The following is a 24,470-nucleotide window of genomic DNA, read 5'->3' as shown; positions in this document are numbered from 1 at the left end:
CAGGGGACACGAGTTCAAGCCCTGGACCAGAAAGATCCCACGTGCCGCAGAGCAAATAAGCCTGTGCACCACAACTACTGAGCCTGCGCTCTAGAGCCCGTGAGCCACAACTACTGAGCCCGCAAGCCACAACTACTGAGCCCGCGAGCCACAACTACTGAAGCCCGCACACCTAGAGCCCACGCTCCGCAACAAGAGAAGCCACTGCAATGAGAAGCCTGTGCACCATAGTGAAGAGTAGCCCCGGCTCGCCACAACTAGAGAAAGTCCGGCAGCAGCAATTAAAACCCAACACAGCCAAAAGTAAATATAAATAAATAAGTAATAATTTTTTTTAAAATGACTGATTGATTTTTAAGAACATCCTTATTTACGTTGTCCTTTTATTTATACTAGTTCACATTAACCTTCCAAAGTCATCAATGAATATTTTACACCGTACCTTTGTATGGTATTCCATAGCATCCAATTCACCTTGATTGAAAACAACACATCTCTTACGCTTCTGAAGAGTAAATTACAGGGAAAAAAATTATGTGGCCATCATCAAAATAATGATATTTTGAAATATATTAGTACTTCCTTTTTCTTTATCACATTTTCCATATTGTGTATCTCATTCTTTAAGAGGTAATAACTACTGAGGTCGAAATAAGTGCAAAGAATATGGACTGGGGAGGTAAGATTTCCCCAATAATAATAATTATTATTATTACTATTATTACAAACTTAATGGGTGATAAAAGGCCATGTAGGCGTTATCTACTATTAGTAAGAACTAGTATGACATAATAAAATGGCACTGACATCCATAGAACACAAGGAAACTGTGACACTGTATAAGCGTCACCAGTGTCATCTATCAGTTGATATATGGTATAATTATTCTGAACTTTCTTAATTTCTACAACAAAAACAATTCACAATGTACTTTTAATAGATCTTTATGTGTAATCTGAGGATTAGGTATAAATAAGATATATTAACACTGTTCTACATCTAACAACTCCATAGCAAAGAACATGTAAGTCTGCAATATAGAGCAGGGACTTTGTACTTTTCATTGCTGAAATCTCAGTGCCTACATGGTGGCATAACTCCTAGCAGGCTAACAACAAAAGTTCTTTGGCTGAATAAATACATGGACTCTCTATTACTTTCCTTATTTTAATTCTCAACATGCTTTCTTATTTAGTATCTTTCTTCCCCACTCAATTGTAAGATCTAAAAAGGCAGAGATTATATTTATCTTGTTTCATCACTCCTTGTACAACAGCACATAGAAAGATCTCAAACATTTATTGGGTGAATAATGAATGTAATTCCTATCTCTAACAAAGAAAATGTTAATATGATCTATCTGAAATGGACTTTGTATAATCACCTCTGAGCTCTTCAAATACATAAAAAGTATTCATGCATAATTAATTTGACTCTATATGGCACTCTCAAAACTTTTGATTGCACCAATGTGTATACAAATATATATATTTTAAGAATATATATTTTCCATAGTAGCTGTCTAGTTTTATCACTAGAAACTTTTCAAAAATATCACCCTTCTTCCAAACATTTATTATACAAGCTTATCCCCAAAGGATAAATCTCTAAAATTCCTTTATACTGCTATATACTGCTTTAGAATTTTACAGAGAAACATATTTTTGAGCAAAAATAGGTATAAAAACATGCAATTAATACGAAAACCTAGGCAGACGGTTTCTTTTTTTGTTACTTAGTTTTGTTTGTTTAATTTACAGAGCATTCACTTTTGAATCAACTTTGCTTACTTCTGAAATATGCAAATTTGGTCTTCTAAGAATGGTAGAATGTTAGCAAAAAGTTAAAAATCACTCTGGATATGCTAAAGTCTTATTATGCTTTATTGACTATTCTTTATACTTAGTAAATCACAAGATATTTGAGATGCTGGAATAATAAATTTGTGTTCTCTGTAGAAAAATTTAAATTTCTTAAAACTTATTACCTTCCCATTAACAGAAATGGAGATTTCTTTCTTAACATCATTTACTAGATCTTCCTTTTCATTACTTTGTTGGCATTCTTTGTGAATAGCAGAAGTTATATAAGGTTTGGTGACATCAAACAGTTCAGATCGAAAAACATATTTTTGTATGAACATTTCACAATTTCCTCCATCATCATTTTCTGGCTTAGTGGTAGAAGCAATACAGGTAGCAGAGGCTCCAAAAGAGGACACAGAATCCACGTGAAGAGTATCAAGGTGAACAGAAGAAGTAGGCTCATTTTTACTGCAACAAGGCTCATGATGCTGGTGAAGTTCATAACTTATCTTGTTAATGAAAGAAAGATGATCCAGTAACCATCCTGGCGATAGCTCACGCACCACAGACATTCTTCCTTTAAAACAAACAAACACCTCTGAGAATTAGACACTAGAAGTAAAACCCAACTTTCCTAATTAAGTTCTAAACTCAGACAGGAAAGGTGACGTGCCCAAAATTACAACTGGTTGCTGGCACAATTGCTACAAGACCCAGGTATCCATCCAGACTTCGGCTCTGAGTTCCCCTCCCACCACCCACCACTCTCCAACTTTGGGGCTGTGTTTGCCTCTGAGTTCAAACGCAGGTAAGGGGGGATGTCATATTTTAGCAAAGTAACCTACTTTGCTCACGTCACTTTTCTCTCCTAATTCTCGGCCCCACACTGGATCCTCCAGCTTTCCGCAGGCCACCGCTAGAGCACCTGGAACCCCAGAGAGCACTCATGCCCTGAGCCCGAACCTTGGTGGCGGCCTCAGCAGCGCGACCCTGGGGCCGACTGCACCCACACTGGGCCGTCACTATCTCCTACCTCGCCGCCTCCCTTGTCAGAAAAGTGCACCCCGCCTTCCCAGACTTGCTTCATGAAACAGCACCCATCTAAACAGTGGTCCTGAAAGACACTCCTTTCAGGGCAAAGGAAAAAACAAATCTTTTCTAATAGTCAACGGGAACCGCCATGTTGCTGTACGGAAAAAACGTTTCAAGGGCTGCTTGGAGCGCTCTGCTCGCTACTCAGGGACGTAAAGCGCTCGGGTGTTCACAGCTAAATTTAAGGGTCGGACCAGACTTCTCAGAGGACGCTTACAGCTTGCCGGAACACGCCCGAACGCGCCCGTGAGGCGGCGGCATTTCACCAACACGCAGAGTTCCGGCGACGAGCGGCGCGAGAGAGTTGCGCACGCGCGCGCATATGTCGTGCGCGATGACGTCAGCGACGCCGGAGATTTTAAAATTCGAACGGCGCCGGCGGGTGGAGGAAGGAGGTTGTGTTTTGGCGGCTGACGTTTTGTTTAGCGGGCAGTAGCACGGTTTACAGCGGTTCGGTCCCTGCGTCGTATCGGGAAGCTGGAAGAAAGGTGACTAATGACTTTGCGTTAATTTTGTTCTGGCAGCACTGGGCTAGAGGGAGAACGCCAGGGCGCCAAAAAGTTAGATTCACGGGCCCTGAGGAGAGACGTTTTGGTGTTTGCTGTTGTAACCGGCCCCCGGGCCCCATCTGTTCTAGGCGCTAGTTTCCCGGAGTCCAATAAATTTCTTATGGCAGTGATTTTCCAAGGGAGAAGGGGAAGGCCAAGGTGACACCTGTGGGGTGAAGAGGACATGGAGAGAGGAAAAGGGGAAGAATGGATGGGAGCAGGGAGAGGAAGGACGAAATGAAGAACTGTTTGCTATGGTGCGTTTGAGATACTAGTGTAACATCCTGGTGGCCGTGTAAGGAGTACATCTGAAAGTCTTAACCTCAGATTTTAAGAGTACATTTTAAGTGGAGATTGGGAGTGGACAGATAGGTGAGAGTGGAAAAGTTTAATAGATCAGAAGCGTATACTGAAGAAGAAATAGCCAAACAAAGAAGTAAAGAGCGTAATCAGTTTAAAAGACAAAGGAGAGCCCCAGGAAGTAAAAGGATAACCACAGATGTCCATTTTCTTGGAAACCAGGGCAGGACCTGGAAGGGCTAGGTGTATAGTGTCTAATGCCTCAGAGTTAAGATAGGATCAAAAGATTTGTCAGTCATGAGTATCTCAGGAGGCAACCGTTTCAGTAGATGGGAAGGGAATGAGATGTGAATGTGGTCTGAGAAAATGGAAGCAGTCTGTAGACCAGATAATTTATCCTTGATGAGAGGGAGATTGAAGCTCGAGGGGCAGTAATTGAATAATGTAAATGGGAAACAGTAGGTTAAGGACAGAGCAGGGGAGATGGACATTAGGAAAAGAAAACTGAATAGCTCTGCTCCAAGACCAAAGAAAATGAAACATCAGAGGTAGTTCTTGTCAGTAGCCTCTGACTTCCCATTGAAATAGGCACAGCCAACAGTGGTGATGTGGTCTGAGTTAGGATTTAGGAGTTTAACTACCATAAATACCCTGTGAAGGTAGGAATCATACCTTATTCACCTTTGTATTGTTTGCATTACTTTCACACTCCCTTCTACATGGTAGGCAGTTAGTAAGTGTTCATGTGTGTTGAATTTTTTTTTTTTTTTTTTTTGCGGTACACGGGCCTCTCACTGCCGTGGCCTCTCCCGACGCGGAGCACAGGCTCGGGACGCGCAGGCCCAGCGGCCATGACTCACAGGCCCAACCGCTCCACGGCATGCGGGATCCTCCCGGACCGGGGCACGAACCCGTGTCCCCTGCATCGGCAGGTGGACTCCCAACCACTGCGCCACCAGGGAAGCCCTGTGTTGAATATTTTTAAATGGAGTTAAATAGATAGATGTTCCCTGCAAATTAGGACTTCACCTTACATGAACAAGCAAAGATAGCCCGGGAAAGATTATCTTGAAAAAACAGTGAAACTTGGCTGCCTTTCTGTTTGAGGGTAAAGATAATAGCTGTTGCTTAATGTACCATCTGTGTCTGGAAAGACTTGTTCATTACCAAATTCGTGAATGCAGGTCATAAACATGAAACGCAGTTCATTTTCTACCGGTGGTGCTGGCCGCCTCTCTATGCAGGAATTAAGATCCCAGGACTTAAATAAACCAGGCCTCCATACCCCTCAAACGTGAGTACCTATGCCTTATTGTCTTTGGCAAAGAAATCTGTAAAGGAGGTTAATACAAAGATGTAGTATGAGTCATATTGTGATGAATCTTATCTGTTCTCAGTGGTACCTAACTTGGAGTCAGTGAAGGCTAAAAAATGGGCATGTTACTAGGTGTTGTGTTTTATCTCATTTGATAGTTAAATCTCCAAAGCCACGTCTTTTGCTAGGCAATCCCTGAGGGACCGCTAATCCCTTTTCAGCACTCTTCCACTCATTTATTTTCCTCCTTTTCTGTAGAGCTGCTTGTTTGAGCAGGTTCTCTGCTGTAACTTCTATTTACTGAGGTGTATCCAACTAGCACAGTTCTCAATGAAAGGTATTATTTGCCCTGACAATTAGCTGCAGTTTAGTAGCAGCCTACAGAACACCACTTCTCCAAACTATTTCCTCAGGATTCACTGGAAAAAAAAAGTGCCCCAAAGAACTTGCTGTCACTGTAGTCAATATCCTGTAATGATCTGTAATTGGAAAGAATCTGAAAAAGTGTGTGTGTGTGTGTGTGTGTGTGTGTGTGTGTATCTCAATCACTTTGCTATGCACCTGAAACATTGTAAATCAACTGGACTTCAATTTTTTTAATAAAAAATAAAATGAGGGGGAAAAAAGAACTTAAAATCATAAACTAATTTTTCCCTATGAATGAATTTCTTACAATTAAGAGAAGGCTATTTGTAACCGTGTTGAGTGCTAGCATTCCTTCTCTATTACCAAGGTACAGGTTACTTGCTAACTGTTCTTAAGTTACTTGGGTTTACATAGTATGAGCCTCTGCTACTTATAGAAATTTGAAATATTTATACATTTTTTTCTTCTGAAATCAGAGAAATGTTTTGTACTGTTGCACATTACTACTCCAAAAGATTTGTGCCTTGAATTGCATTCAAAGCTAAAAGGTTGCCTTTGTCAATGTTTCTGGTCTGTAATTGACGTAATGTATGTTCTTAAGTGTAGCTGCAGTCTAATAAAGAGTGAGCCTCAAAAGAAAAAATTTTAAATGTGGCTATCATTCTATGATTGAAAATATCTATTTTTAAGTTATTTCTTTTCCTTTGACGTTGTTATCCATAAATGTACATATTTTAGGATAATTAAAATTACAATGTAGATATGGGGTTTTTTCCTCCTTTTTTCTTAACATTTTAGTGTTAAAACTCATACTATGTTGTAAGCCTATCCTATTTTTGATAGCTATGATTGCTGCTAAAAATTTTCATGATTTTGAATTATTCTTATAAGTAATGAGGAAGAGGGGTTGGTTCCAATGTATTTACAAAAGTTTCTTGAACTAATATTTTTCCACTTATTTAAAGAGTTTGTTTTTCTCCTTTTCTTAAAGCAAAGAGAAATCAACCTTTGGAAAATTGAGTATTAACAAACCCACATCTGAAAGAAAAGCCTCTGTATTTGGTAAAAGGTAATGATTTTTTTTTATTAATTCTAATGGAAGGGATTCTTATAGCCATGCATTGAGCTAGATACTGTCAAAGTACACAAAATTAGATGGCATGGTCCCTTTCAAGAGAAAGTTATAATCTAGTTTTCCTCTATTTTAAATGGTTAAAATGGTTATATTTGCTTTAGGTTATGCTGAGATATATCAGCACATTTAGACCACTATTTCATTGTTACAAGTGAATACTTGATTGAAAATTCTACACATAGCTTTCACATACTATGGAATCATAGCATTTTAAAATTAGGAACCATCATCTAGTCCAACATCTTAGCCAAAGACTTTTTTTTACTAAAATATTAAGGACTCCAAAGAGCTTTTATCTTGTGGGCTGTATCTGTTGATATTAACTATATTAGAAAATAAAACTGAGAAAAAAAAATAGTACGTATTAATTCAGTTTAAAATAACAATAACCCAGGACTGCGCTTGTGATCCAGTGATAAAGAATCCGCCTTCCAATGCAGGGGACACGGGTTCTATCCCTGGTCGGGGAACTAATATCCCACATGCGGTGGGGCATCTAAGCCCACGCACCACAACCACTGAGCTCGCACACCTCCACTAGAGAAGAGAAAACCCGCACGCCACAACTAGAGAGAAGCCTGCATGCTGCAATGAAGAGCCCGCACGTCGCAACAAAAGATCCCACGTGCTTCAACAAAGATCCTGCGTGCTGCAACTAAGACCTGAAGCAGCCAAATAAATTAATTAATTAAATAAGTAAATATTTAAAAAATAAAGTAAAATAAAATAACAGTAACCCATTACATGTTAATATAAATAACATGCTTTAATTTTTTAAAAATAAAACTATTTCAGTAAGAAGAGTGACATTTATATTTTTGCAAATCTCTTTAATGTCTGGCTTAATAGAAGATAGCTGAATTCTCATATCTGCTTCGGAATTCAGTCTGTTATAATATCTGACATCATGTAGCCAACCTCTGGAAAACTCCACTGTACACTCAACGAAAGAATAAGAATGAAAGGTGTGAAAAAAATCTTAATTTTATTGGGAAAATAGTTTTGACTTCTCGATCCCCTAGGGCACACTTTGAGAACCACTGTCTAGAGTAGATCAGTAGTTGCCTAGGCTGGGGGTAGGGTAAGGATTGACTGGTAAGGGGGATAAGATTTGAGATGATGGAAATGTTTAATATCTTGATCGTGGTAGAGATTACACAGGTGTAAATATTGTCAAACCTCATCAAATTGTATGCTTTAAACAGGTGCATGTTATTCTAAGCAATTATACCTCAATAAAGTTAATTTTTTAAAGAAATTTCCAACTCCAAAATAGAGAAACTGTTCATCTCACCAAAAACAAAATACAACTTTGTTTTAAAACAAATGTTTATTTAATTATATTTTGAAAATATTTAGAGATGACATATTTGTTACCTTATGAAAAGTCTTTGTCATGAACCCAAGTTAAACTGTTTCTGGTGTTTATTCTAGTTGATAAAAAATCTTAAGGCATTTTTGTAATGTAACTTTCATCTCAGAGCTGAATGTCAGAGATACTGATGCTAATGATTATAAAATCTAACTTCTGCTGAGCATTTTTGTAAGCCAGAAAAGTGCTATTTTATCTCTCTTTTAATCAATCCTCAGAACTGCCCTATGTGTAGATACTGTTATTGTCTTCATTTTAGACATTAGGAAATTAAAGCACAGGGGTTAAATAGTTTACCCAAGGTCATACAACTAGTAACAGAGACAGAATTTTTAACCAGACTCTGCTTCTAGACCCTATTCTCTTAAACTATAAGTTGAATGATACAGTATTTTGAATGATACAGTATTTTGATTGGTTGGGAAATTCTTTTATAATTTGAAAAGCTATCTATTAGTACAGTTTTGTGTAGAATAAGAGCTGAGTCTATACATGTATTCTTTCCTAGTAAAAAAAAAATTAAAGATTAAGTAATAGCAGTATGTAGAAAAGTGGATCTCAAATAGCAAATTCTCAGGGGAAGAATTAGCTAATTAGCTAGTTAATCAGAGCAGTGGCATCAGAGAGCCCAAGGTAAAGAACTTTTAGATCCTGGTCAGGAGAGAACTTGAAAGCAGCAAGCAAACATGCAGGGAGAAATTGTTTTGATGAACAGAGTTCAGACATTACAGCAGTGTTCATTGTAACTCAGTTTTGTGGCATCTGTCCAAAACGGAAAAGTATTGTCCCAAGGATATTTAATAAACTACAATGGTTAGGTAAATTGTGCCACAAAGAGAAGCAAAAGAAACCATTATAAAGATTTAAACAAATGATGTTTTATTTTGAGAGAGGGGCTTAAGATGGAGCATATATGCTATAGCTATTAATGACTAAAAAGTAGCAACATATGTTTATGGTAAATAACAATCAGATACATAATATTGCACGACACAATAACATTTATGAGAAAAAGCACAATCTTTCAACATCTCAAATTTTCCTGCAATAAATAATGGTAAATAAAGGGGTTGGAAATGAAGGAGCAATCATGGAGGGGCAAGTAGGTTGTTGAAAGAATCTGGGTTATTGAATAGACCTGGAGAACAGTTGGTGCAGAAGACCTAGTGGACTCAAAATGCACAGTTTTAGAGGATGATGTATGTGTTAGTAATGCAGAGCACCAAAGTGTACTTTTCTTCCCACCTCATTTTATACTTTAATCTTCATTATTTGCTCTTTTTTTCTCTGCTTTGAGTAAGAGAAATCTTAGTTAAATAAAAACCAAAGAATTGAACTTTAATGTTTGGTGCTGATGTTAAAATATAAAATTGCCTTGAAATAATTTAGGCTTGACCACAGAAGGAAATAATTTTGACTGACTTTTTAAAAATATGTTTACAGAACTAGTGGACATGGATCCCGGAATAGTCAATTTGGTATATTTTCCACTTCTGAAAAAATCAAGGACCCAAGACCACTTAATGACAAAACATTCATTCAGCAATGTATTCGACAGCTCTGTGAGGTATTTTATAATCTTAACCATTCGAAATTGTGAGTGTTTTCTTAAGTATTCTTCAATAATTTTCCTATTGTAAAATGTTTGATGTTTCATAAAAATTATTATAGTTTCTTTCAGAAAACGGTTATGCATATAGCGTATCCATGAAATCTCTACAAGCTCCTTCTGTTAAAGACTTCCTAAAGATCTTCACTTTTCTTTATGGCTTCCTGTGCCCTTCGTATGAACTTCCTGACACAAAGTTTGAAGAAGAGGTTCCAAGAATCTTTAAAGATCTTGGGTTTGTATGTTATATTTCTCATTAGCCTAGAGAGATTGTTGGAACACAGAAAAGAATGAAACTCAATAAGTGTGTAAAGATTTTGAGTTAGAGAAATAATATATTTTAAGATGGTCACTATGGGCCACATATGCAAGATAAATTGAAAAGGCAAAAAAAACAACTTTTTGGAGATTATTACTGAACTACAGATGATAGATCATAAAGCCCTCAACTACTGATGTGACGAGGAATAGATAGAATAGGCTAGCTACTGCAGATTTTATAGAAACAGAAAAGATAGGATTGAAGGCCTGGTGAAAATGGAGTAAGAAAGTCCAGAAAAGCCTATGTAGAATAAACACAGGGGGAGAAGTGGATTTGAGGAGGAGAAATACATACATGTGGTTTATTTGGGGTACATTGGATTTGAGGGAACAATCTTTCAGGAGAGAAGTCCAGCATGTTGGTTGTAAATCAAGTTCTGCTTAGGGAATATATGTACAAAGTAATCTGCAGAGAATTAAAACAAAATACACAAAACCATTTGAGGGTAAGAAGACGAAGGAGAGAATCTCAACAAGTATCTTCTAAACAAGTCGAGACTGATGGTATATATGGGGAATTTTTTTTAATGTAACTTCTTGCTTAATTTAGCCATTATTTTTACAAAATTAACATACTGGCTTATGTTTTCTGATTTTTCATAGGTATCCTTTTGCATTATCGAAAAGCTCCATGTATACAGTGGGGGCCCCTCATACATGGCCTCACATTGTGGCAGCCTTGGTTTGGCTAATAGACTGCATCAAGGTATTTGATTTCTCATTTTAATGATATATATAGGAAAGATTTTTTTTTACCTCAGGGTATTTCTATTTCTCTCCCAATCTTGCTTTTACCAATTATCTCAAAATCTGCATCAGTTTTCAGTTTTCAAAGCACTTTTTGTTTTAAGTTCTTCAAAATGTTAATATATGATTCCAGAAGTGAGGAAAGGAAATATCACAATGGCAAGGAGATCATTTGTTTTCATGAGGTTTTACAGCTCAAAAACAAACAAACAAACAGAAAAAAAAAAAAACACAGCAAAATAAGTCAGTAGGAATTTCCCCCATAACATGAATTTGGTTTTCTTCCCCTTTTTATTTACAGTCCATATTCATTGCAAAAGTTCTGGAAAATACAGAAACGCGTACACAGAAATTGGTATACTCATAATCCCACAACTCAGAGGCAACAACTTAAAACATTTTTTAGGATATAGTTTTAAAGGTGCATTTTTGCTATGCAAATTATGTGTATATTTTCAACTTTTGATACATATTGACAAATTTCCCTCCAGAAAAATTGCACCAGTTAAAAGGTCCTCAACAATGTCTGAGAATACCCATTTTCCCACATGATAGGCATTATTGTTTTAAAATTTTTACCCATTTGGGAGGTGGAAATGTAGTTTGTTTTAATATATTATTAAAGTGATTATGTTTTTGAATGATTTATCATTATCATTGCTATTTCTTATAACTTGCTTATATGTGCTTTTTTGGCCTATTTTATATTTCTTTCTAGTATTACTATAAGCCTTTATATATTGAACTCCTTACATATTAAGCTTATCGATGTTTTTAATAATTGACAACATGACAAGCAAAAGATAATATTTTTGTATTTGCAATTTTTGTTTTTAAACTTGAATATTCACACATTATAACTGCATATTCATGTCTTTTGACTTTTTTATCTTATTTGCAAGATCGCCATTTTGTATGTCAAAAAGAGTTGAATTGGGTAAATAAGCTCTTATGTATATGGTGCAAATGTTTTTCCCTCATTATCCTTTTGATTTATGTGCTGTATTTTAATTGGTTGCAAATGTAAATATGTACATTGTTACCTAGTCTAATGCAGTCTCTTCCTTCTACAGCTTCTGAGTTTCCTGTCCTACTTAGTGCTGGAATCCTTAGAACTAATACTGTCCCCTGACATTCTCTTGGCCGTCAGCAAGCCCATAACTAAATGTAGGCAGGCACTGGGGATGGCTTTTGACCCAGGAGATATACTGGTACATTCAGCACCACCAATTTTCAAGAGAGAAGTAGAAATCCACTACCATAGTCCATTAACAGAACTTAAGTTTTATTGAACTTTATGTATAACTTTTATGCGTTCAGTTTGCCTCTCCTCAGTGATACACGTGGACGTTGGGTAACCACCTCTCTGCTCTTCCCTCCAAATACCACTATTGTCATTAGAACACCTTACCCTTGTTTGCCTAAGCAGCTTAGGTCATTGTTATGTTTTAGGGAGATAGCATTTCCACAGTGATACAGGAGCTTCTGTATGGAGTACCTGCTTTGGCTTCTATTGGGGAGGGACCTCTTGAGATGCCTCCAAGTCCATTACATAGACTTGGAGGCATAGGTTGAAATCCTCTCCTTCCTATCTTAATTTGCTTGAGGTAGTGCAACTGAACACTATAACAATGTAAGAATCAATGAGAGAGCATTCATAGGTTTCTTATGCTTTCTTTCCCACTTAACAGAATCCTAGGTAATTAGCCCCACTTAGGATGGTCTCCTTTACTCCCATGTTTTTTAAAAAGTGCTTTCGCTTTTTTCCATAGTATTTTTATGGCTTCTTTGTATTGTGTTTAAATCTTAAACCATCTGCAATTTATTTTAACATTAAAGAAAAGGCAATTTTATTTTTTAAATGACTCATTCATATATCTCAATACCTTTTATTGGATAACCCATCTTTTCCCCTTGGTTTTTTTTTTTCTTTAATTTTGTTGAGATATAATTGACATACAGAACTGTAAATTTAAGGTGTACAGTGTAATGACTTGACTTACATTGCCAAATGATTACCACAGTAACTTTAGTTAAAATCCGTATCTCATATAGATGCCAAAAAGAAAAAGGAAGAAAAATGGTTTTTTTCCACATGATGAGATCTTTTATGATCTACTCCCTTAGCAACTTTCAAATATACCAAACAGTAGTGTTTGGTGTATACACATGTTGTATATTACATTCCCAGGACTTATTTATCTTATAGCTGCAAGTTTGTACCTTTTGACCTCTATCCAGTTCTCCTACTCCCTAACCCCCTGCCTCTGGTAACCACAAATATGATCCCTTTTTGTTGGCTTGTTTTTTCAAAATTCCACCTGTTAGTGAGATCATGTAATATTTGTCTTTCTCTGTCTGACTTATTTCATTTAGAGTACTGCCCTCAAGGTCCATCCATGTTGTCACAAATGGCAGGATTTCCTTCTTTTTATGGCTGAATAGTATTCCATTGTGTGTACATATGTGTATGTGTGTATATATATACACATATACCACATTTTCTTTATCCATTTATCTGTCAGTAGATGCTTAGGCTGTTTCCATGTTGTAAATAATGCTGCAGTGAACATATATGTACAGGAATCTCTTCAGCATAGTGATTTTGTTTCCTTCAGATACATACCTAGAGTGGAATTGTTGCACCGTGTGGTAGTTCTAGTTTTAATTTCTTTAGGAACCTCCATGGAAACCAGTGTTTTCTGTGGTGGTTGTACAAATGTACAACAGTGCACAAGGGGTCCCTTTTCTCCACATTCTTACCAGCATTTATGTCTTGTCTTTTCCATGTAAGCCATACTCAAAGGCATGAGGTTTTCACTGTGGTTTTGATTTGCATTTCCCTAATAATTCGTGATGTTGAGTACCTGTTGTCCATTTGAATATCTTAGTACAAATGTATACTCAGGTCCTTTGCCCATTTTTTTAATTTCATTATTTCTCGGCTATTGTTGTATTACTTCTTTATGGATATTGGATACTGACACCTTATCAGATAAATGCTTTGCAAATATTTTTTCCCATTCCGTAGGTTACCCTTTCATGTTGTTGATCATTTTTTTGCTCTGCAGAAGCCTTTTAGTTTGATATAGTCCCATGTGTTTATTTTTGCTTTTGTTGCCTTTGCTTTTGGTCTCAAATCCCAAAAATTCATTGCCAAGACCACTGTCAGGGAGCTTACCGCCTATGTTTTCTTCTAGGACTTTGTTTTGTTTTGTTTTTAATGTCTTGATTGGAATATAATTGCTTTACAATGGTGTGTTAGTTTCTGCTGTATAACAAAGTGAATTAGCTATATGTATACATATATCCCCATATCCCCTCCCTCTTGCATCTCCCTCCTCCTTCCCTATCCCACCCCTCTAGGTGGTATCAGAGCACCAACCTGATCTCCCTGTGCTTTGCAGCTGCTTCCCACTAGCTATCTACTTTACATTTGGTAATGTATATATGTCAGTGCTACTCTCTCACTTCGTCTCAGCGTACCCTTCCCCCCTCCCCGTGTCCTCAAGTCCATTCCCTACATCTGCATCTTCATTACTGTCCTGCCCCTAGGTTCATCAGAACCTTTTTTTTGTTTTTTTTTTTAGATTCCATATATATGTGTTAGCATACGGTATATTTCTCTTTCTGACTTACGTCACTCTGTATGACAGACTCTAAGTCCATCCACCTCACTACAAATAGTTCAATTTCATTTCTTTTTATGGCTGAGTAACATTTCATTGTATATATGTGCCACAGCTTCTTTAAACATTCATCTGTTGATGGACACTTAGGTTGCTTTCATGTCCTGGCTATTGCAAATACTGCTGCAATGAACATTGTGGTACAAGTCTGTTTTTAAATTATCGTTTTCTCAGGGTATATGCCCAGTAGTGGGATTGCTGGGTCATATGGTAGTTCTATTTTTAGTTTTTTAAGGAAACTCCATACTGTTCTCCATAGTGGCTGTATCAATTTATGTTCCCACCAACAGTGCAAGAGGGTTTTCTCCATACCCTCTCGAGCATTTATTGTTTGTAGATTTTTTCATGATGGCCATTCTGGCCGGTGTGAGGTGATACCTCATTGTAGTTTTGATTTACATTTCTTTCATGATTAGTGATATTCAGCATCCTTTCATGTGTTTGTTGGCAATCTGTATATCTTCTTTGGAGAAATGTCTGTTTACCTCTTCTGCCCATTTTTTGATTGGGTTGTTTGTTTTTCGATATTGAGCTGCATGAGCTGCTTGTATATTTTAGAGAATGATACTTTGTCAGTTGCTTCGTTTGCAAATATTTTCTCCCATTATGATGGTTGTCTTTTCATCTTGTATATGGTTTCCTTTGCTGTGCAAAAGCTTTTAAGTTTCATTAGGTCCCATTTGTTTATTTTTATTTCCATTTCTCTAGGAGGTGGGTCAAAAAGGATCTTGCTATGATTTATGTCATAGAGTGTCCTGCCTATGTTTTCCTCTAAGAGTTTTATAGTGTCTGGCTTTACATTTAGGTCTTTAATCCATTTTGAGTTTATTTTATTTATTTATTTTTTTGCGGTACACGGGCCTCTTACCGCCGTGGCCTCTCCCATTGCGGAGCACAGGCTCTGGACGCGCAGGCTCAGCGGCCATGGCTCACGGGCCCAGCCGCTCCACGGCACGTGGGATCCTCCCGGACTGGGGCACGAACCCGTGTCCCCTGCATCGGCAGGTGGACTCTCAACCACTGCGCCACCAGGGAAGCCTTTGAGTTTATTTTTGTGTATGGTGTTAGGAAGTGTTCTAAATTCATTCTTTTACATGTAGCTGTCCAGTTTTCCCAGCACCACTTACTGAAGAGGCTATCTTTTCTCCATTGTATATTCTTGCCTCCTTTATCAAAGACAAGGTGACCCTCTGTGTGTGGGTTTATGTCTAGGCTTTCTATCCTATTCCATTGACCTATATTTCTGTTTTTGTACCAGTACCATACTGTCTTCATTACTGTAGCTTTGTAGTATAGTCTGAAGTCAGGGAGCCTGATGCCTCCAGCTCTGTTTTTCTTTCTCAAGATTGCTTTGGCTATTCGAGGTTTTTCATGTTTCCATACAAATTGTGAAATTTTTTGTTCTAGTTCTGTAAAAAATGCCATTGGTAGTTTGATAGGGATTGCGTTGAATCAGTAGATTGCTTTAGGTAGTATAGTCACTTACACAATGTTGATTTTTCCAATCGAAGTACATGCTATATCTCTCCATCTATTTGTATCATCTTTAATTTCTTTCATCAGTGTCCTATAGTTTTCTACATACAGATCTTTTGTCTCCTTAGGTAGGTTTATTCCTAGGTTTCAATGGTAAATCGGAGTGTTTCCTAAATTTCTCTTTCAGATTTTTCATCATTAGTGTATAGGAATGCCAGAGATTTCTGTGCATTAATTTTGTATCCTGCTACTTTACCAAATTCATTGATTAGCTCTAGTAGTTTTCTGTCAGCATCTTTAAGATTCTCTATGTATAGTATCAAGTCATCTGTAAACAGTGACATTTTTACTTCTTCTTTTCCAATTTCGATTCCTTTTGTTTCTTTTTCTTCTCTGATTGCCATGATGAAAACTTCCAAAACTGTGTTGAATAATAGTGTTGAGAGTGGGCAACCTTGTCTTGTTCCTGATCTTAGAGGAAGTGGTTTCAGTTTTTCACCACTGAGAACGATGTTGGCTGTGGGTTTCTCATATATGGCCTTTATTATGTTGAGGTAGCTTTCCTCTCTGCCTACTTTCTGGAGAGTTTTTATCTTAAATCGGTGTTGAATTTTGTCAAAAGCATTTTCTGCATCTATTCAGGTGATCATATGGTTTTTATCCTTCAATTTGTTGATATGGTTTAACACATTGACTAATTTGCATATATTGAAGAATATTCGCATGCCTGGGATAAACCCCACTTCATCATGGTGTATGATCCTTTTAATGTGCTGTTGGACTCTGTTTGCTAGTATTTTGTTGAGGATTTTTGCATCTATGTTCATCAGTGATATTGGCCTGTAGTTTTCTTTTTTTGTGACATCTTTGTCTGGTTTTGGCATCAGTGTGATGGTGGCCTCATAGGAGTTTGGGAGTGTTCCTCTCTCTGCTATATTTTGGAAGAGTTTGAGAAAGATAGGTGTTAGCTCTCCTCTAAATGTTTGACAGAATTCACCTGTGAAGCCATCTGGTCCTGGACTTTTGCTTCTTGGAAGATTTCTAATGACAGTTTCAATTTCAGTGCTTGTGATTGGTCTGTTGATATTTTCTATTTTTTCCTGATTCATTCTCGGAAGGTTGTGTTTTTCTAAGAAAAATTGTCCATTTCTTCCAGGTTGTCATTTTATTGGTATACAGTTGCTTGTAGTAATCTCTCACGATCCTTTGTATTTCTGCAATGTCAGTTGTTACTTCTCCTTTTTCATTTCTGATTCTGTTGATTTGAGTCTTCTCCCTTTTTTTCTTGATGACTCTGGCTAATGATTTATCAATTTTCTTTATCTTCTAAAAGAACCAGCTTTTAGTTTTATTGATCTTTGCTATTGTTTCATTCATTTCTTTTTCATTTATTTCTGATCCGATCTTTATTATTTCTTTACTTCTTTTAACTTTGGGGTTTTTTTGTACTTCTTTCTCTAATTGCTTTAGGTGTAAGGTTAGGTGGTTTGAGATGTTTCTTGTATCTTGAGGTAGGATTGTATTGCTATAAACATCCCTCTTAGAACTGCTTTGCTGCATCCCATAGGTTTTGGGTCATTGTGTTTTCATTGTCATTTTTTTCTAGGTTTTGTTGATTTCCTCTTTGATTTTTCAGTGATCTCTTGGTTATTTAGTAGTGTATTGTTCAGTCTTCATGTGTTTGTATTTTTTACATTTTTTCCCTGTAATTGATATCTAGTCTCATAGTGTTGTGGTTGGAAAAGATACTTCATACAATTTCAATTTTTTAAAATTTACAAGGGCTTGATTTGTGATCCAAGATATGATCTATCCTGGAGAATGTTCCATGAAAACTTGAGAAGAAAGTGTATTCTGTTGTTTTTGGATGGAATGTCCTATAAATATCAATTAAATCCATCTTGTTTAATATGTCATTTAAAGCTTGTGTTTCCTTATTCATTTTCACATTGGTTGATCTGTCCATTGGTGTAAGTGAGGTGTTAAAATCCCCCACTATTATTGTGTTACTGTCGATTTCCTCTTTTATAGCTGCTAGCAGTTGCCTTATGTATTGAGGTGCTCCTATGTTGGGTGCATTTATATTTATAATTGTTATATCTTCTTCTTGGATTGATCCCTTGATCATTTTGTAGTGTCCTTTGTCTCTTGTAACATTCTTTATTTTAAAGTCTATTTTAACTGCTATGAGTATTGCTACTCCAGCTTTCTTTTGATTTCCATATGCATGGAATATCTTTTTCCATCCCCTCACTTTCCATCTGAGTGTGTCCCTAGATCTGAAGTGGGTCTCTTGTAGACAGCATATATATGGGTCTTGTTTTTGTATCCATTTAGCAAGCCTGTGTCTTTTGGTTGGAGCATTTAATCCATTCATGTTTAAGGTAATTATCGATATGTATGTTCCTATGACCATTTTCTTAATTGTTTTGGATTTGTGTTTGTAAGTCTTATCCTTCTCTTGTGTTTCCTGCCTAGAGAAGTTCCTTTAGCATTTGTTGTAAATCTGGTTTGATGGTGCTGAATTCTCTTAGCTATGGCTTGTCTCTAAAGCTTTTGATTTCTCCAGCGAATCTGAATGAGATCCTTGCCAGGTAGAGTAATCTTGGTTGTAGGTTCTTCCCTTTCATCGCTTTAAGTATATCATGCCACTCCCTCTGGCCTGTAGAGCTTCTGCTGAGAAATCAACTGTTAACCTTATGGGAGTTCCCTTGTATGTTATTTGTCGTTTTTCCCTTGCTGCTTTCAATAATTTTGCTTTGTCTTTAATTTTTGCCAATTTGATTACTGTGTGTCTCAGCGTGTTTCTCCTTGGTTTATCCTGTATGAGGCTCTCTGCGCTTCCTGGACTTGGGTGGCTATTTCCTTTCCCATGTTAGGGAAATTTTCGACTGTAATCTCTTCAGATATTTTCTTGGGTCCTTTCTCTCTCTCTTCTCCTTCTGGGACACCTGTAATGCGAATGTTGTTGTGTTTAATGTTGTCCCAGAGGTCTCTTAAGCTGTCTTCATTTCTTTTCATTCTTTTTTCTTTATTCTGTTCTGCAGCAGTGAATTTCACCATTCTGTGTTTCAGGTCACTTATCCGTTCTTCTGCCTCAGTTATTCGCTATTGAATCCTTCTAGTGTAGTTTTCATTTCAGTTGTTGTATTGTTCATCTCTGTTTGTTCTTTAATTCTTCTAGATCTTTGTTAAACATTACTTGCATCTTCTCGATCTTTGCCTCCATTCTTTTTCCGAGGTCCTTGATCATCTTCACTATAATTATTCTGAATTCTTTTTCTGGAAGGTTGCTTATCTCCACTTCATTTAGTTGTTTTTCTGGGGTTTTATCTTGTTCCTTCATCTGGAATAGCCCTCTGCCTTTTCATCTTGTCTGTGTTTCTGTGAATGTGGTTTTTGTTCCACAGGCTGCAGCATTATAGTTCTTGCTTCTGCTGTCTGCCCTCTGGTGGTTGAGGCTATCTAAGAGGATTGTGCAACTTTCCCAATGGGATGGGCTGGTCGCAGAGGCATTTTTTTTTGGATGGTTAGCAGCTTGCTTTTTTTTTTCTTTTCCTCTATGCTTCATCTGGTTTCACTTGTTCACAGGGTGCTTCATGCAGAGGCCTCGCACCTGGCACTTAAGATCAGAGTGCCTAGTGAGAAGTGGCTGCACTGACACCTCCTCTTCTAGGAGTTTTATAGTTTCGAGTCTTACATTTAAGTCAAGTCCAATTCAAGTTAATTATTTTGAATGGTGTAAGACAGTGTTCTGGCTTCATTCTTTTTTACATGTGAATATCCAGTTTTCCCATCACCATTTATTGAAGAGACTGTCTTTTCACCATTGAATGTTCTTGGCTCCCTTGTCAAATATTCGTTGTTGTATATACATGGTATACATGGGTTTATTTCTGGGCTCTCTATTCTGTTCCATTGGTCCATGTGTCTGTTTTTATGCTAGTACCATAACTGTTTTGGTTGCTATAGCTTTATAATATAGCTTGAATTCAGGAAGTGTGATGCCTCCTACTTTGTTGTTCTTTTTCAGGATTGCTTTGGCCACTTGTGGTCTTCTGTGGTTCTGTATAGATTTTTAAATAGTTTTCTCTAGTCAGCTTAAAAAATGCCATTGGAATCTTGATAGACATTGTATTGATCTATAGATGCTTTTGCATAATATGGATATTATAACAATATTAATTCTTCCAAGCAATGAACACGGGATATCTTTCCATTTATTTGTGTCTTCAGTTTCTTTCATCAGTGTCTTGTACTTTTTTTTTTTTTTTTGTGGTACGCGGGCCTCTCACTGTTGTGGCCTCTCCCGTTGCGGAGCACAGTTTCCGGACGCGTAGGCTCAGAGGCCATGGCTCACGGGCCCAGCCGCTCCGCGGCATGTGGGATCTTCCCGGACCGGGGCACGAACCCATGTCCCCTGCATCGGCAGGCGGACTCTCAACCACTGCGCCACCAGGGAAGCCCTGTCTTGTACTTTTCAGTGTAGAGATCTTTCACCTCTTTGGTTAAACTTATTCCTTTATTGCTTTGATGCTATTGTAAATGGTATCATTTTCCTTTTTTTTTTTCAGATAATTTGTCATTAGTATATAGCAACACTACTGATTTTTGTATTTTAATTTTGTATCCTGCAAATTTACTGAATTTGTTGATTAGATCTAACAGGTTTTATTTGTTTGTTTGCTTTTGAGGGGGCTTTAGGATTTTCTGTATGTAAAACCATGTCATCTGCAAATAGAGATAATTCTACTTATTCCTTTTCAATTCTGATGCCTTTTATTTTTCTTGCCTGATTGCTCTGGCTAGGATTTCCAGTACTATGTTGGATAAAAGTGGCAACAGTGGGGCTTTCCTGGTGGCACAGTGGTTGGGAGTCCGCCTGCCAATGCAGGGGACACGGGTTCGTGCCCCAGTCTGGGAAGATCCCACATGCCACGGAGCGGCTGGGCCTGTGAGCCAAGGCTGCTGAGCCTGCGCGTCCGGGGCCTGAGCTCCGCGGCGGGAGAGGCCACAACAGTGAGAGGCCCGGGTACAGCAAAAAAAAAAAAAGTGGCAACAGTGGGCATCCTTAACTTTTTCCTGATCTTAGAGTAACAGCTTTCAGTTCTTTACCGTTGAGTATAATGTTAGCTGTGGGCTTGTCATATATGGGCTTTATTATGTAGAGGTACATTTCCTGTATACACAGTTTGAGAGTTTTTATTATGAAGTGACGTTGAATTTTGTCAAATACTTTTTTTCTATTGAGTTATTGTATGATTTTGGTTTTTTTATTCTATTAATGTGATGTATCACACTTATTGATTTGCATGCATTGAGCCATCCTTGCATCCCATGATAAATCCCACTTAATCATGTTGAATGACCTTTTCAAAGTGCGACTTAATTTGGTTTGCTAATATTTTATTGAAAATGTTTGCTTCTATATTCTCATCAGGGATATTGACCTGTAGTTGTCTGCTCTTATTGAATTGCCTAATTATTACTGTTCTTGATTGATTTCTGTTGGTACCACTGTTTTCAAACAAAAATTTTTCTGTTTTATCATTTAGTTGTGATGTTTCCAGATAGAAGATAATGTTTTTCATGTTGAAGCTTATCTGCCTCTTTCTAATTTTTATCAAGAATAATCATTGAACCTTATCATATGCTTTTACAGGATCTATTGAGATGATTGTTTTTCTCAACCTGTTGGTATGACATGATAGGATACTGGTTCCCTAATAGTCTCTGTTTGTTCATTGTTGGTTATTCCTTTGCTATACTCCTGAATTCAGTTTGTTAATGTTTTGTAAGTAAAGTTTTATTTCTTCTCTCTCATTATGCCTCTTAACACAGAGCTTATAAGCACATCCTTATTACGGTGTTTGAGTGATAGGAGTTTTGCCAAAGTTGCCCCGTCTCCCCTCTACCAAGGAACATGAATAGGAGGGTGCATATGCTCCACTAGCTCTGTGATTAACCTTTTGGTTAATAACCAAAGTGGGCTAGGGCGTTACTCATCTCAAATCCCTCTGAGTCCTTTTCTTTTCTTATAATATAATACCCTTTTAGAATATGAAGGAGTAGTATTTTATTGGTAAATGCCACCTCTGGGTAAAAAATGATTACTCAAGTCCATATTTCTGGTTATCTCTATCCAATTTCAGGTTGAAACATTTTCAACCAAATCTTCTCAGTACAGAAGAACTTCTAGTTATTGTAGTAAGAGTCTTTCCTATAGCTCCTGGGGATCTGTTTGTCCCTTGTAAGGCTCTCCTTGAACCTTGCAGAGTAGCAAGAGTTTTCACAAGGACCTTTGACAAGGCAACAGAAACTCTGTCTTTATCTACCCTGATGATAAGATATGAGATTCTGTTCTTCATCTTGGGCTCTGCCTTACATGTCTTTAAGACTTAATTAAATCTGATTGTCACTTGAGGCCTTGTCAAGGGACGAAGAGGTAAAGGATGAGTTGATAGAGCTTACCTGCATCCACCCTAGATATACAAAAGGTCTAATGAGCGCCTTTGGAATAGGAAAGGAGCAGATAGGACAAGCTGCTCTAGACTAAGGACAGTATCCCCACTCAGCAATCCTATCTATATATGAATACTAGGGTAAGAAAATGTAAAGAAATATTTTCAACAGAAACCACATTCTTCTTTTACACTCCTAATGCATAGTCCATTTTTGTAGAGTTTAGTCTTCATTATATTAGATATACGTTGATATCTTTACATTTTATAGCAATTTCATTTAAATTTTCTAATTTTCTTTTTTTTTTAAAGGTTATATTTCTAAAACAAGTTATAAAAACATGTGTTCCAAAATGGAATTTATGTGCCTTAAAAACCTTTAGGCATTTTCCTTTTAGCTTGTTAATTATAACATCTGAATGTTTGCTATAATTTATTATCTGTTATCACTTTCAAGGTTAAATATTTGTATTTCTGAAGATTTTATATTGTAAAATTCAATCTAAAGTGCATGCTTATACAGTCTGAAGGAGGCAGTAGATAACATTTGAGCACCAAAATTGAGTTTATATAAAAGAGAAATAATTACTTTTGGCTTACCTTTTGTGGCAGTTCTGTTTTGGATTCTCAGAATTGCATTAAAACGTGTGTAAGGGGCTTCCCTGGTGGCGCAGTGGTTGAGAGTCTCCCTGCCAACACAGGGGACATGGATTTGAGCCCTGATCTAGGAAGATTCCACATGCCACAGAGCAACTGAGCCCGTGCGCCACAGCTACTGAGCCTGTGCTCTAGAGCCCACGAGCCACAGCTACTGAGCCCATGAGCCACAGCTACTGAGCCCACGTGCCACAACTACTGAATCCCACGTGCCTAGAGCCCGTGCTCTGCAACAAGAGAGGCCACTGCCATGAGAAACCTGTGCACCTCAACGAAGAGTAGCCCCTGCTCGCCACAACTAGAGAAAGCCCATGCGCAGCAGCGAAGACCCAACACAGCCAAAAATAAATAAATAAAATAAAAATTTTTTTTAAATGTGTGTATATGTTCTCAAGTGTATAAAAAAGATCAGCATATTTTTCACTATAGAATAGAACTAAACATGGAGCCCATCCTTTTTTAATCCTAAGAGATTTAGTTACTAAAATATCAAAAGGATTATATTTTAAGGTTTAAAAGAATAACTTCTCACGAGACTTTGTCAGGCAGTAATGTGAATGCTCCTAAAAATGACACTGAAAACAAATTTGACAAAACATGAAAGCTATGTGATTTCCTCAGAAACTTAATCAACTTAATATTTTGCTTGTGTACTAAATAGTTACATAATGCCATGAAAGAAAGCTCACCTTTATTTGATGATGGACAGCCTTGGGGAGAAGAAACTGAAGATGGAATTATGCATAATAAGGTACCTTACATTACTGTAAACATTAGAGTTATCTTAATATTAACTAAATGTGTTATTATTGAAAGTGATATATTCTTTTGTAGAACTTGGCTTTTTGCTTCCTGAAAAATCTGCTAAAACTGATTTGGGGAAATATTAGTCAATGGAATTACTCTAGAAATCACATTGTAGTTTCCTAAAAGTAACTAGGAACGGAAATTTGTAAATTTTAAGTAAGTTAAAAAAGCGGTGCAATTAGAATTACGTCATAACGTTATTGTTATATGTACAGATGTAATATTTCTCTTTCTCCCCTATCTTTTATAATGAAGGTATCAATACTGGCATCATTATTGTAATATAGTATTTTGTCAACACAAAGCCTGAAAGACTGGGTCTTTAAATAGATGGCATGTGGGTTTTTTGTTTGCTTTGGCTTTTTAGTTAGGCATATTGCACTTAAGAGTTGCCACTTCCAAAAGTGATTGAGATAAAAGTTGGTTCCCAAACCATCCTGTATTGGAGCCTTAACTATGTAACTAACCCTACCCTATTTCCTAAAATACATAAATTTATATATCCAAAGGGAGCAAACACCAACTCCAAGGAATAAATTTATAGTATTGAGATTAAACATTAATGTCCCCAGCATATATAGTTCCTATAGTGTATATAGGTCCTACTATGTAGGACCCTAAAGATAAAAAAAAAAAAATTCTCTGTTCTTCACTCTTTGGAGCATTTGTCATAAAAAGAAAGTGGAAATAACCTCAGCTTCATCTTTTATTACTACCTGGGAAATAGTTCAAATAGAAAGATGTATCAACTGACTGGCATGGTAGTGTTG

General features: G+C 37.1%; 2 protein-coding genes across 4 annotated transcripts in view; one reads left to right on the top strand and one right to left on the bottom strand.

Moving 5' to 3' along the window:
• Window positions 1-3,186, bottom strand: part of METTL4 (methyltransferase 4, N6-adenosine) — a 32,959-nt gene extending 29,773 nt beyond the window's left edge. The window contains exons 1-3 of one of the 3 annotated variants that reach the window (XM_060028748.1): window positions 3,115-3,186; window positions 1,988-2,382; window positions 443-505 (exon numbers count right to left, since the gene is read on the bottom strand). In XM_060028748.1, the coding sequence (XP_059884731.1) occupies window positions 443-505; window positions 1,988-2,377 (453 nt within the window). In that variant the 5' untranslated portion in view covers window positions 2,378-2,382; window positions 3,115-3,186. The other 2 variants (XM_060028747.1, XM_060028749.1) reach the window with 2 other exon arrangements.
• Window positions 3,187-3,284: 98 nt separating this feature from the next.
• Window positions 3,285-24,470, top strand: part of NDC80 (NDC80 kinetochore complex component) — a 54,153-nt gene continuing 32,967 nt past the window's right edge. Inside the window, exons 1-7 of the mRNA XM_060029505.1 lie at window positions 3,285-3,385; window positions 4,930-5,039; window positions 6,418-6,495; window positions 9,377-9,500; window positions 9,605-9,777; window positions 10,467-10,569; window positions 23,555-23,644. Coding sequence (XP_059885488.1) covers window positions 4,939-5,039; window positions 6,418-6,495; window positions 9,377-9,500; window positions 9,605-9,777; window positions 10,467-10,569; window positions 23,555-23,644 — 669 coding nt within the window. The 5' untranslated portion in view covers window positions 3,285-3,385; window positions 4,930-4,938. The remainder of the gene's footprint in view (window positions 3,386-4,929; window positions 5,040-6,417; window positions 6,496-9,376; window positions 9,501-9,604; window positions 9,778-10,466; window positions 10,570-23,554; window positions 23,645-24,470) is intronic.

The sequence above is a fragment of the Delphinus delphis genome, chromosome 13 (assembly GCF_949987515.2).
Source record: "Delphinus delphis chromosome 13, mDelDel1.2, whole genome shotgun sequence".
In the NCBI taxonomy this organism is placed as follows: domain Eukaryota; kingdom Metazoa; phylum Chordata; class Mammalia; order Artiodactyla; family Delphinidae; genus Delphinus; species Delphinus delphis.
Note: the sequence above shows the minus strand (reverse complement) of the source record. Positions and strands in the feature narration are given on the sequence as shown.